Genomic DNA, 14,885 nt, shown 5'->3' on the forward strand with positions numbered 1-14,885 from the left:
CGTGCTGCAGTTGAGTCTGTTGTAATGCACCATTTACCAGTGTGGTATGCAGGCTGTTCTGTAGCAGACAAACAGGCACTGTGAGGAGTGGTGAGAACAGCAGAAAACAAAAAATATAAATGGCTGCAGGCTGCCATGCCTGGAGGATACTCAAACAAGCACAAAACATCATCAGGGATGGTCTCTAATAGACCGATTCAGGTCTGTTAGACCTGAGGATAGGAAATGTCTCACATGAGACATTCTCACCCTCTATAATATAATTATCTCTCAGGCAGAGGCATCTGGCAGAGTTCATGCAACCACTGTAATAAAATAATTTCCCTAATGCAGGATGAAGTAATTCTCATTTTTATTCTGGTGGTACCTGGTGGAAGAAGCTGGGGGGGGGTTCTGCTGCTTGATGAAACCAGATTTCTCCATTTGTTGTGGGGCCTGTTCTTCCTTTGACTTTGTACTGGCCTTGTGTAGAGGTTCTGGTTTAGTTTTTGTGTTACAGGTGACTGGTTGACATGTGTTTGCTTTAGCTTGCTCACTTCCTTCTGGTAGCACTTGGAGCTCACGTTGAGTTTTAGCAAGAGCAGCTTTGGCCTTGATTTCCTTCACCCTGTGGTTGGATCTCTGGAGCAGAGCTGCAAGTTTCTGCTGGTTGACATCTGGCTGGTCTCTGCGCGGACCCCACTGAAACTCTAGGACTGTCACTGAAAAGAGGGAAGGAAGTAACGGTCAGGTTTATAACGTTTTGGCTTAAAAACTATGTAATGTTAGGAGAGAAAATATGTATATCAGTCCTTTGACGTCTGTACTACAAAGCAATTCAAAGTACTATATTGCTTTTTGATGATCAACAAAAACTGTAGACCATCTTAGAGCCCCTTACTACCAGCACAATGAGGTCTGAGAGGTCCTCCAGAAGGAATCATCCTGTGACATATGTGGTGAGTAGTCCATCCATCCATCCATCCACCTCGTTCCATATATCTGTTCCGGATCGCGGGTCCAGCAGCCTTAGCACAGTAGCTCAGACCTCCCTCACCTGGGCCACCTCCTCCAGCTTGTCCGGGGGAACACCAAAGCATTTCCAGGCCAGCTGAGAGATATAATCTCCCCAGCGTGTCCCAGGTCTGTCCCGAGTCTGCCCCAGGGCCTCCTCCCAGTGGGACATGCCCGGTACACCTCACCCAGGAGGGATTCTTGTCAGATGCCCGAACCACCTCAACTGGCTCCTATCGATGTGGAGGAGCAGCGGCTCTAGTCTGAGCTCCTCTCGGAGGGCCGTACTTCTCACCCTGTCTCTAAGGGAGAGTGCAGCCACCCCTCAGAGGAAGCTCATTTCCGCCACTTGAAGAAGAGAGGAGTCTGGAGAGCATGTACAGGAGCCCGGCGCCGCTTGCAGATGACCTGGACGACGTACACACTGTGTACTGTGTGCAGGTGGGTGAGCGAAATTTAATAATTTTCTAAAATGACGTTATCACATTCCTTTGAAGGTTTTAGATTTGAGCAGACTTGCCCTTAAACTTTAGAGCATGAAAGCAGTTTGAGATGAAACCTGGCACAGATGTAGAGTAGGTGGGCCAGAGAAGATATTTGTTGAAAGTTTCACGTCAACTATCAAGCATGATTTTTAATGAATTTTGAAATATAATGCAATCAGACTGTCCCAATGCAGTGTGTGTGTGTGTGTGTGTGTGCGTGCGTGCACGCGCATGTGTGTGGGTCCGCGATACGTTTGCCATCAGCAATGGAGAATAGGCGCTGCCGTAAAACCTAGTGTAGAAGCGAAAGAAAATTGCGTCGGAAAAGAGGCGACTGGCTTCACCGCGGATCACAAATGACGTTTCACTTGACCGTGTTCAGTAAACAGTCTGCACTCTGCAGCGTTCAAAGGGCGATGTTGGCTGTCACCAAATGTAAGTGTCTATAATTTGGTTGTTTTATTCTTTTATTTTATCTGTGGTGTTAATTAGTAGGAAAACGTATCAAAGCGTGTGAAAATACACCGCATGTTTTGAATGTTTGTCGCTGTTTTAGCTCGGAGCCGTGTGTAGATGCATTTTGTTGAAGTTTTGGAGTCAAATCTGAAACAAAACTTTTTATAAGGATAAGTGGGTGAAAGGTCGTCAGTGCAGTCCCAGTGTTTTGTAAGGTGCAGGGCTCACTTTGTGTGCTTTCATTTCACCCCTATGAAATATAAAGAGTCTTTTCAAAAACCAACCAAAAAAAATACACAGCTTCGAGAATACACGACCGAGGCAGGCTGGTCCAAATATTAAGACACCTTTATTAACTGCATTTGTTAAAAGAAAAAACTACAAAAGAACAGAGCACAATAAAAGTTGACTGTGGCACGGCCTGTCCTGTAATAGTGTCCTAAATTAAATAAAACGACCATACATTGAACTGGACTTGCCAGTAGCTGAGGACCACGAGAGAAGAAAATCACACGTACAAACAAACTCTACACCCCAGGTGCTGTACAACAAAAGTACCCACAACCGAAGGTCCCACAGATACTGAGTATCCTCAATTCACTGCAATTTAAACAACGAAGAAAAAAAAATCACAAATGTCTAATAGGACACTTAACATCAGACGCATTGCTCACAGTCAAACTACAAAATGTACACCCAACATAATGATAACACACACGATATTTGATCCCAGCGCACTCCAAAAAGGAATGACGCTTTCTCTGACGAATGGTACAAATCAAATGTGCAGGTACAAATGTAAACAAACACCAGAAAACATAAAGGATCCCCTGAGTCTGGCTACGTGCTCAAACCAAATATAAACAGTGACACAAAACTGTAGACGGGACAAGACAGCAGTTCCTTGAAGGACGGGGCCAAACGGCGGCTGCTGCAGCCGTTTCCCTCAGCTTGACTGGGCCGAAACGATCAACACTGCCCGCCGAACAGAGGCTACAGCGGGCAGCAATCAAATCCCCAGAATTAAGGACGCTATATTGAACTGCCGGTAGAAGGGCAGCCGCCCTCTCCAAAACGGCAGGAAATAAATGACACGGCCACTCTGTAACTGTACAGCCTGATCAAAACCGCCTGGTTATCCAATACCGCACTCACAAAATGTAAATGAGCAATGAATGGGGAAAGCTGCTTCTTCTTCTTCATATTGTTTATTGGTGGTTGGCAAACAACAAAATGTTGCATTACCGCCACCTACTGGTGTGGAGTGTGGACCAAATGTCAAAAATAAAAACCTATTCAAATCTTCCCAAACAAACTAGTTTGCCTTAAAAACCAAAATATGGCCTGATAACATTCACTTCTCAAGTTCTTACGAAATAAATCAACCAAGTCCACTTTCATATCGCCAAACGTTTTGATTAATTGTCTTCTTTCAGCATCATATTTCTGACAATGCAATAAAACGTGCTGTTGTTTCCTGTTCTCTGTTGCAGTCACACTCCCACGTATGGTGTTTTCCTGTTAAAAACAATGTGCTCTTCAAACCTGTGTGTCCACATCTAAGTCGAGATATAACTGTCTCCTCTCTCCTGTTCCTTCCTGTGCTTCTCATTTCTCCTATTTTCCTTTGGATTTTGTCACCTTTCTTTCATTTTGTACCATATTGTGTTCTTAATCTCTGTCCTACTAACTCTGATAACCATTTCCACCAACGGTCTCGTTGTACCTTCCTTTGCTTTTCTGTTTGCCATTTCATTTCCCTTAACTCTATGATGCGCTGGTACCCATAAGAAGGTGACTATAAGCCCTATCATAGTAATTCTGTATAATGTTTAAATCTTCTTCTTTTCTTCTTTTGATTTTAACGGCAGCTTGCATCCAACAATAATGCACTACTGCCATCTCTTGGGTTATGCTGCTACATCATTTCCATTTCCTTAAATCCTCTTAATGAGTCCAGTATTTCTCAAAAAAAAATGAAATACGTGTCCTTTCCCTTCATCATGATTTAACTGAGTAACCACATTTTCAAACTTGAATTCCCTATTACTAACCATTTCTACACTCAATATTCTTCTTTAATAATAATAATAATAATAAATTTTGTTTGAAAGCACCTTTCAAGACACCCAAGGACACCTGACAATAGAATAAAACGCATAATAGAACAATGACAATGAAAAAAAATAAGAAAACAAAAGCACAAAGTAAAATAAACAAACCATAGGTTCGCAGTGAATATGCAGATTTGAATAGATGGGTTTTGAGTTGAGATTTAAACTGGGGGAGAGAACCAATGTTTCTTTTATATGGGGATAGAGAGTTCCACAGCCTGGGAGCAGAGCGGCTGAAAGCTTTGCTTCTCATGGTGATGAAGAAGGCACAGAAAGCTGGATAAAAGAAGAGGATCGAAGTGAGCAGGTGGAAGAGATAGCGCTTAACAGGTCAGAAAGGTAGAGAGGAGCGAGGTTATGAAGGGCCTTGAAGGTGAGCAGTAGAAGTTTGTACACTATCTGGAATTTCACAGGGAGTTAGTGAAATTCCTGGAGAACTGGGTGATGTGCTGGTAGGAGGGGGTTCTGGTAATAATGCAGGCAGCAGAGTTTTGAACCAGTTGAAGCTTATGGAGGGATTTTTGGGGGAGACCGTGCAAGAGAGAGTTACAATAGTCAATACGGGAGGTAACAAGACTGGACAAGAATGGACGTAGACTGGGTGGAAAGAGAAGGACGTAATCTGTTAATGTTACATAGATGCAAATAGGCAGAACGGGTGAGATTATTGATGTGAGATTCAAAGGATAGTGAACTGTCTAGGATGATGCCAAAGCTCTTAACCTGAGGTGAAGGGAAAACTGTGGGGTTATCAATAGTGAGTGAGAAATGATTAGCCTTCAGTAGGTTGGATTTAGTGCCAATAAGGAGGATTTCAGTTTTATCCTCATTAAGCTTAAGAAAATTAGAGCTGAACCAGGATTTTAATTCGGATAAGCATTCTATAAGAGAAGAAGGTGGGAGGGAGGAATCAGGCCTGCAGGAGAGATATAACTGGGTGTCATCGGTGAAACTGGGTGTCAAAACAGTGAAAATGCAGATCAAATTTACAGGAAATGGCACCAAGAGGGAGGATGTAAATTATGAAGAGAAGAGGGCCTAAGACTGAACCTTGGGGTACACCAGAAGTGACTGGGAAGAGACGAGAGCAGAATGATTTGAGTTGAATAAACTGGGAGCAGTCAAGGAGATATGATTTGAACCAGGGTAGGGGTGTGTCAGAGATGCCGAGAGAGGAAAGTCTGCTTAGAAGGACAGAGTGAGAGATCGTGTCAAAGGCTGAGCTCAGATCCAAAAGGACGAGAATGTTGAGAAGACCAGAGTCAGCTCTGAGTAAAAGATCATTAGTGACTTTAAGTAAAGCAGTTTCTGTACTGTGACATGAGCGAAAACCAGATCGAAATCTCTCATAGATCTTATTGTTAACCAGGTGTAAATGAAGTTGACCTACAACTACTTTTTCAAGTATTTTAGAGATGAAAGGTGGATTAGAAATCGGACGGAGGTTGTTAAAGTTGTTAGGATCTAAGGAGGGTTTTTTCAGTACTGGAGTGGCTGAAGCAATCTTGAGTGAACAATGCCGGTGGTGAGTGAAGAGTGAATGATAGCAGAGATGAGTGGGAGTAAGGAAGAGAGACAGGATTTCACAAGCCCTGTAGGCATGGGAACAAGATGACATGTGGCAGGCTTTGATTTACATATAAACTCAGAAATATCAGATAAATCAGGAAGATCAAAGGTGGAAAAGGGCTCAAAATGGAGAAAAGGTTCTGGAGAGGGGGTAGACACAGCATTTGAACTGAGTTGCTGGTGAATGTTATTCATTTTTGTAGTGAAGAACAGCATCAAGGAGTTACAGGTTTCAGAAGAATAGAAGTGTGGTGGTAAAGCGTTGGGGGGCTGAAGAAGTTTGTTGAGAAGTGAAAACATAGTCCTGGAGCTACCCTCACAAGAAGTGATAATACCAGAGTAGAAGCTTTGTTTGGCCTGACTGATGGAGTCTTTATATTGGAGTACATGATATTTATAGATTTCTGCGTCAACAGTTAAAGCAGATTTCTTATAACTACGCTCTAGCTGCTGAGTTTTGGCCTTCAATGCTCAAAGGTCAGAGGTAAACCAGGGAGCAGAGCGAGCGAAGGAAACAGTGAGTTTTTACAGGAGCCAGAGAATCAAGGACATTGAGTAAACAATTATTATAATATAACAACAGATCATCAGGGGTAGAATAGAAGTCTGGATTCTGAATATTGTCCAATCTGGTAACGAGAATGTCCATATCAATGTTCTTGATGTTGCAGAATGAAATTAGGCGGGTTGGCTTGGTAGAAGCGCAGCAGAGAGTGAGGTTAAATGAAAGGACAGTTATGGGGATTTCAGCAGCAGAAAGATTCGAGGGAGTAAGACCATAATAGCATTTCAAGTCCAAGGTGTGTCCTTTTTAGTGAGTGGGAAAGTTGACAAACTGTTTGAATTCAAAGCCCTTGAGACAGGAGGAAAGGTCTCTGGTGAGCAGAAGGTTATTATTATCCATATGAATGTTGACATCTCCCATCAATATAACATTTGGGGAGAGAGATAAAAGGTGGGTTAGTAGGTTCGCAAAGTCACTGAGGTTAGGTTTGGGGGGGCGGTATACAGTAGCTATGATGGTGGGAATAGGTCCAGTCAGCTCACTTAAAAGGCACTCTAGAGAACTTAATCGATCAAAATTAACTGGCAGGACTTTCAAGTGCTGGCGAAAAATGGTCGCGAGACCACCCCCACGATCTGAGCAGCAAGGTTTCGAAAAGTAAACAAACTCCGGAGGAGTGGATTCATTCAGTTGAGAAAAGTCATCAGGTTGTTGCCAGGTTTCAGTTAAACAGAAAAAGTCAAACTTACAGTCAGATAGGAGGTCTTGGATGAGAGGTCCCTTATTTGTCAGTGAACGGCTGTTTAGAAGACCGAAGCTGAGTCTTCTTTGATTGATATACTTCCTGCAGCTAAGAAGCATGTTCTATCGTTTCTATAGCATTACACCAACTACATACACCAGTTAGATGTTTAACTATCTTAAAAAGTGTGCCATTCAAAAAGCAATGACCTGTTCTTATTTTATTTATAATTATCTCCTCCCGGCTACTTATTCCTCTGTTTCCTGTAACTTCATCTGTATTTTGTATGAATGGGGAAATGAAGCCTGTGTGGCCTTATACCAACAGACACCACCCTGCAATTAAAGTACAGGGGTGTGTTTCCACTCAACACAACCTGACAAGCAGCAAGAATGAGCGGTGGAGAGTAGTCCATCTGGCTGCATATAGTTTAATTGCGTATAAATATGCTTTTTCTTTTTTGTTTTTTTTTCTTCAAACAAAAGCTGCTTTTGAGGAGCTAGAAGTGAGGGGAAAAAGACTACACTGTGGAAAAACATGGATCAATAGTGGACTGCTCACTTTCTTAAACAAAATTACTATTTTAGTGATTAAATTAGAGTTGTGGTGATTTATGACTCCATTAGATATTTGTTTTAATTTTGTTTATCATATATTTACTTTTTCCTTTATTTACACTCACCAGCCACTTTATTAGGTTCCTTGTGCAGGTTGGACCCCTTTTGCCTTCAGACCTACCTTAATTCTTCATGTCACAGATTCAGCAAGGTGCTGGAAACATGCAACATGGATGGGTACACTGTGGTCATACAGGGATGGACACACTCAGAATATATACCAAATATTCTTGGGCAAGATACTAAGCCCAGGTTGATCTTTGATGCGTCTGTCAAGGTATGAATGTGTACAAAGAAAGCACTTACATAGAAAAAGAATGTTCGAATCAGTGCTCAGATAGAGTAGAAAAGTGCTATATAAAAACCAGTCTATTTACCATATCTACAAATAATGAGGTGTGGTCTCCTCTGAAGTCTGTACACGGACTAATCAAGTGCCCTGATTGCTCTCCATTCCTGGACAAGTGCAGCTTGCAGCTGTGAAATGGTCACTGTGGCTGCTTCTGTTGAACACGTCGACTTAGCATGTCTCAGACATTTTCACAGCGAGGTGTACTGGGACTAAATGCTTGGCTGGACTGTGCAGACATTGTTGTGCTGAAACAGTCACAGGGTGTCACTATGTCGACTCAGATCACCAGTGGTCATCTCATTGACATCCAAGGCTGGACATCCATGCCAACTTCAGTCAGTTGTGGCATTGTGGCACTGATGACAATGTTGTGCATACCCTTGTTTTGTTTATTTTTTGTTTATTCGGTGTGTGTGTGTGCTCTGAGATCACTGGCTTGAGAACACTGTAGACTGAACCAATACTGAGGTGTACAAGTGAGTTGAGGCCTTCAATGTAAGTAAGATACAAAATGGTAAAGATGAGAAACGGCCTATGAATAGTCCATTGTAGCCTTGTAGCTTCCACTACTCTTGCTTCTTGGCCACAGTCTCATGTTGTTCTGTTTTTTCTTCTCAGATAAGGTGCTGCGGTTGCCTATTCAAACTGTGGCCAGAGCCATGTCATCTTCAGGTGGTGCCACCCCTCCGTACACGACCCTGGCCATCAGTCGCCCTACAGAGTCCATCACGCATGTTGAACTTCACCGGCCTGAGAAACGCAATGCCATGAACAGTGCTTTCTGGAGGCAGGAACCAGAATTATATATATACATATTTTACAGTGTCAGAGGCATGACAAATGCCTGCTATGTGTAGCTGCTATATATTATACCTGGATGCTGGAACTTGTCTCAGAGTTTACATTCAGTTAGAAAGTCCATGTGTTAAATTATCAGACATAAAAGAGCTCAAAAAGTCAAACTAATCACTGGAATTAAACGCTAAATTATTATTTGGGCAAACGCTGATCTGAACTCGTGTGTTTCTCTGCCAGTGAGATGGTGACCTGCTTTAATGAGCTCTCAGAGGACCCCCAGTGCAGAGTGGTGGTAGTTTCTGGAGCAGGGAAGCTCTTCACAGCTGGTGGGTGTACAAAAATATTAAAACCTCTGTTCTCTTCTCTCAGTGGAGTATAATCAGTGTGTATAATCTCACCTGTGTTAATGCGCAGGTATCGATCTCATGGACATGATGAACAATGTACTTCAACCAGAAGGAGACGACACAGCCAGAATCTCCTGGGGGATCAAAAAAAAGATTAAGAAATTGCAAGAGACCTTCTCCGTCATCGAGAAGGTCAGAGCGCATTATTAATATGAAGAATGAGAAGACTGAACCAGTCACAAACGTGAGGTGTGACTGAATTGTCAGATTTGATCAGGAAGCTTCCTAAACTTGTTCACATGTTGCCTTTCAAAATCAAGATAAGTTATATTAACTATATTAGGGTTCATGAAAGCTCATTTTGCATTCATGTCCACTGTTGTATTGCTATCTTTTAAAATTCAGTCATCAGTTTTTACCATGGGTCAGCTGGGATAGACTTAATCCCCCTACCAACCCTGGCTATGAATTGGATAAATGATGAATGGTGGAAATTTTACTTCAGCCAAAGAAAGCCTTAGGAAAGATTAGAAGTTACAAACAGGATTTATTTTATGGTTATTTTTAAAATTCCAGTTTTTGTAATGAAATTATATTTTTTTTCATTGGCATTGCTCATCTGTGTGACCTGCATGAAACAACACAGTAAGAACTCGATACAGGATACACCAGGGGTAGGCAACGTTTCTGATGGCGAGTGCCATTTAAAATTTCCTCAGAAGTCAGCGTGCCATATGATTGCATTAGCTATAAATTTAATAACGCTCTATATGAACAGTTACACAATATAAACAAAAAAAGACACTTTTTATCCATAACAGCAAATGAACTGTACAACAGAAAATACAAATGCTATTTATGGTCTCCTCACAACAATGATAAGAAAAATAAACTGGGCCAATATGGCATGTCTGTTAATACAGAGACACACATGTTAATGTGATCTCTGGTCTCCCACTCAGAGACACAGGTCTGCGAGTGTCCAGCATTCAGACGGCTACCTGAGGACACTCATGTGAGAGAAAATCTGCTCACACAGATATGTAGAGCCAAATACTGTCAATAAGGCCTCTGCAATGTTCTGAAGACAGTTAAACTTGTCAGGTAGTGATGTCCAGCAGGTGAAAATGCAAGCTCCATGAACACGCACAGCTGTGGATTCCAGCTGCTTCGATGTTGCATTAACTGGCATTAACTCAGCCAGTTAATGCGAGACAAATCTAGCTGCTCATTAAAGATTTCTGGTTTGATCAGAAAAGAAAACACTGGTCCATACACCTGAAAGTCCCAAGAACACATTGTGAACTCTGTCTCAAGTCTACAGATGTATCCGTGTATTTGCGTGGTGCTGTTGCTGTGCTAAGCGGAAAGCTCCTGAAGCATTTGAAGTGTGGAAAGCTAACAACGTCCCTCTGACCAGTAGGCTAAGTTATTTTTAGCCAATTACAAGTTGAATCTGGTAGTTGGGGTTGTTAGCTAAGATACCGTCATTAATAAGCGGCACAACTAATGTGTCTATGCGAGCTAATTTGTGATGTGCACTGCTGGCGCGGCCATTTATTTTTTAATGCACCTTCTCAGATTAATTCACTGCGTGTCGTGCCCAGGGCTGGACTGGGACAAAAAAACAGCCCAGGCTTGACTAAAGACCGGCCCACCAGGTATTAAAGCCATAAAGCCTTTGAATGAAAACAAACACTGTTGTGACAGTGATGTACACTGTCTTGTTGGTATATGTATGATTTCTATACATTTTACATCAGATAAAAACTTTGGTTGTAAGCTTCAGATAATTATTTAATAACAGCCAGACATTTTAAATGAAAATAAAGTATTTCTTTGTCCCCCCCTTTCCCTGTTAATGCCCTACCTGGCCCCCTGGAAAAACTTTGCTAGACCCGCCCCTGCACAGTTACCAGCTGTCAGCTACTTAGAAAAGGATCCTGGTGTTATTTGTCTCTCAGAAACAGTTCATAACTTCCCTTCAACTCATTCATGTCACCTAATAGGTAAACCTGTTTTTCCATCACCTGTTCAGCTCTGATGATTCAGTAAGGACATCTCCTGGTTTCATCTTCATGTTTCCCTCTCACCACATATCCAAACCAATATCATGACCAGCAGCTTTTACAGCTGTGGCTCCAGCAAACATCAGCTGATACTAGAAATTAATATTAAATAAATTCTAACAACAGCTGATCAAGCTTAAACGTGCTGCTGTTGTTTAGCGCGACATCCGCTGGTTTCCTCTTTCTGGCGCAAAGTGGGCGATTAATAAACAAGAGAGAAAAGCCGATCAGCTGATCATTGATCAGTTTCATGATTGAAGTAGCAACAGGAGAGAGAGGAGAGAGAAGAAGAGGCAGCTGTGCAGCGTAACGACAGAATAAATCCAGTTTTGTGTCTTTTTCCATTCTAGCTGAAGTCCGGGACAAACTGCGTCCCCTCTCAGCTCAACACGAAACGCGTAATAATTTCTCTGAATGCGGGATGATTCCGTCTTTTTACGGGACGGTGGGCAACTCTACTAACTAACCTTATGAATAAAATAAAGTTCACTCTCAGTAACATCATAGCACCCACCCAGCTGTATAGAAACTCCGTCATGCTAGCTAGTACGCAGTACCAGTTATTGTAACTGACTGTAAAAAGTCAGCACAACGAAAATAAACTCCACCTAAACTTGGTTTATATCTGACCCAGATAGACTGCAGGTCATAACTTCTTACCTGAAGTTCAGTTCACCTGACGCTCGGACCGGCGGGCGCCTCGGGTCTCTGCTCCTCCTGCCTCCCCTCCCCTCATCCACCTGCTGGCCTCCACCACTTGCTAATGTTACGGAATCTGTGGAAGCTCCGCGATGCCACCACCAAACAACTGAGTTATTTTTACACACCGGCCAGCATCTGGCCAATCCAGCCCCTTTCATTGTTTACACCTTTACAAAAAAGAAAAAAAAAATCATCGGGCCACCGAGCAAATGCCCGGTATGCCCGATGGCCAGTCCAGCTATGGTCGTGCCATCAGTTAACCCTTCGCGTGCCAACTGTGGCAAGCGTGCCTAGGGTTGCCGACCCCTGGGATACACTGTCACATTGTTAATGTCTGTAGTGTAAGAGCAGTAGGATCCAGCATGCACCAAGCTTCCCTTCCTTACAAATTCTCCCTCACTATCATTAAAGTACGTTTCCTCTTGAATTGTGTTCTCGCAGTGTCCGAAGCCTGTTGTGGTGGCCATCCATGGAGCCTGTGTCGGCGCAGGTAGGACATTGTAAAGATTACTGTGCTGTTGTGAATCATCTTAAGGTACAGGAGTTGGAAAAAGACTAAAGTTCCTCGAATGTCTGCTTGAGTCTGTCTCCAAAAGGGAGTGAATTCCCAAAGAGTCTCGTGTTAAAATGTCCAACTTTACAGCAGAAATAAACACATTTACAGCCAAGAAGAAATAAATAAATGTTTGTTTGTTTTTAAGCCTTTGTTTTATGCATTTTAACACTTGAAGTTAGGAGGATGATGCTTTGAGAATCGTGCAAATACAAGAAGCTGTAGCCACTGTGTGAAAAGCTTCAAATCCCCTAAAACTTCTAATGGAGTCATTCAGCTGGACCTGTCCAACGTGTTTGTGGTGTTGGTGAATTTTAATTGAAATATCTCACCAGCGAGATTTGCTGTGTTCTGAAGGCGGTGGCTGAAACTATACATATGCCCCTCTTCCCCATGGCTGCTTTTGACTTGACCCTAGAAGACAACAAGACATTCAAAAATACTATTTTTTCTACCTTTGATATATAACTGGTTAGTTTACTGCATGGACATGATGCTAGCAGGAGCCAGGGAAACCCACAGGCTGTGATACAGGCTTCTTGGTTGTGGAGGTATTTGATGCATTGAGTTTGGTGGAGAGAGGAGCTTCGGTGAGTTAACTGTAGGTGGTGTTTTCTCTGGCAGGTGTTGACATGATTACAGCCTGCGACATTCGCCTGTGCACCCAGGACGCCTGGTTCCAAGTGAAGGTATAATCATCTGATTTTATCATTGTGGTGAGGACAATTGGGAAACCATGGAATAGGTAGCTGATTAAATTTAAGCCAACTTATGAAGATTTGTGTTAAACAATTTCACAGATCTTGATCTCTTTGGTCTGTCATATCCTGCAGCAAGGTTTTGAGCAGAGATTACACACTAGATCTTGAAATTCTGTTTGGTAAATGTAGCATTGATGATCCCCTCTGCTTTGGCTCCATAGGAGGTTGACATTGGACTTGCAGCAGATGTTGGAACACTCCAGAGACTCCCGAAGGTCATCGGCAGCCAAAGGTAAGCCGGCAGCACGATTTACAATTGGAATAAGATTACAAGCAATTTATGGCATGACACTGTTAAGTGACTGAATACTTGTAGGTTAAAAAAAAATCTATTTCCTTTTTTAACAGTCTTGTTAATGAACTGGCTCTGACAGCGAGAAAGATGTATGCTGATGAAGCTAAGAGCAGCGGACTGGTCAGGTAAACAATGTTCCCTCATCACTCTTTTTTTCTTTTTCCAAAGTAAAAGCACTTATTTATTCTAACAGTTTGAAACCCTTCCCTTCTTCTTCAGCCGAGTGTTTGCAGATAAGGAGGCGATGATGGCTGGAGCTCTGGAGATTGCTGGAGAGATTGCTGGTCGCAGCCCAGTTGCTGTGCAGGGCACCAAAATAAACCTCATCTATGCCAGAAACCACAGCGTAGCAGATGGATTGGATTACATTGTAAGGAGGAGTATAATATGACAAAGTTTTCTGTGCATATTTTTGTCAGCTTCACAATGAAGAATATCCCCAAAGGTTGATTCTGTTCATCTGGATGTAGTATTTTCAGTGGGAGAAATGTTTCTTCAGTCTCAGCTGAGTGCAGGTTTCCCCAACCTTACAAACAGTACCTTTGCACAAAGACTAAACTCGCCCACTGAATGAACAATGGGCTGTGAGGTCAGTTCAGTGATCAATGACCACTGATCAGGATGTGTACATCCTGATCATTGAAAGAGTGTCCACTGGCCTGTAGGTGTAAATAGACTGCAGAGTCCTGATCTGACAAGGTAGCTCTTCTGTGTTGTGCCATCCGCTTAGCCAGAGGTTGATTTCCCCAAACAAGTGACAAAAACGTTTCCCACTGAAAATGCTACATCCAGATGAACAGAATCGAGTTTTTGGGATTTCCTTTCCTGGATAATTGGGCATGCATCAAGACGAATGGTTATAATATGACAAAGATTTCTGTGCATGTTTTTGTTAGTTTCATGATGAAGAACCTGATTACTGAGAGAATTCAGGTCACACTTCAGGTTCATGTTCTCAGTTCTCCAGAAGGAATCTGGTATCGCTACCTCATTCCCTCCATCCATTTCAGTTTCCTGGTGTCCTTTATATGACACTTAAGAGTATAAAGGGAATGTGACATGCTCAGTTAAATGCATATGACCATGCTGAAGTTCCCTTTTTAAAGTACTCAAGTTCATCATTTCTCCTTCTCCAGGCCACGTGGAACATGAGCATGCTTCAGACTGAAGATTTGATGAAATCAGCTCAGGCAGCCCTCGAGAAGAAGAGTCCCAAAACTGTGACATACTCCAAACTCTGAACACCAGTGAGGCAAAGCTCAGATACAGAATGTGCCTCTTTCTTCCTCCACTATGGCCTTTGTTGCATGTTTTATAAATCAAAATTACATTTACTAGCTGAAGATCTGCATCCACACTAAACAGTATTTTCATGCCATTGTGTGTTTAATAATTCATTCAGGTTCATATTTCTCCTGCTCTAATATCAGATATGGATAATATTTAACGAAGACAAATCTTAACTGACTGAGCTGAGAAACATTTTGTTCATCTGTAAATGACCTCCTGAATGTTTCCTTATTAAAG

At 42.3% G+C, this 14,885-nt stretch overlaps 1 protein-coding gene across 1 annotated transcript; it reads left to right on the forward strand.

The window, feature by feature from the left end:
- Positions 1-1,845: 1,845 nt before the first annotated feature.
- Positions 1,846-14,884, forward strand: LOC134640914 (delta(3,5)-Delta(2,4)-dienoyl-CoA isomerase, mitochondrial-like). The gene is made up of 10 exons (XM_063493000.1): positions 1,846-1,913; positions 8,452-8,620; positions 8,869-8,957; positions 9,046-9,170; positions 12,191-12,239; positions 12,927-12,991; positions 13,225-13,295; positions 13,412-13,483; positions 13,578-13,728; positions 14,495-14,884. Exons 1-10 carry the CDS (start codon positions 1,895-1,897, stop codon positions 14,597-14,599), a joined length of 915 nt encoding a protein of 304 aa, XP_063349070.1. The 5' UTR covers positions 1,846-1,894; the 3' UTR covers positions 14,600-14,884.
- Position 14,885: the final 1 nt, after the last annotated feature.

The sequence above is a fragment of the Pelmatolapia mariae genome, linkage group LG14, assembly GCF_036321145.2.
Source record: "Pelmatolapia mariae isolate MD_Pm_ZW linkage group LG14, Pm_UMD_F_2, whole genome shotgun sequence".
NCBI lineage: Eukaryota > Metazoa > Chordata > Actinopteri > Cichliformes > Cichlidae > Pelmatolapia > Pelmatolapia mariae.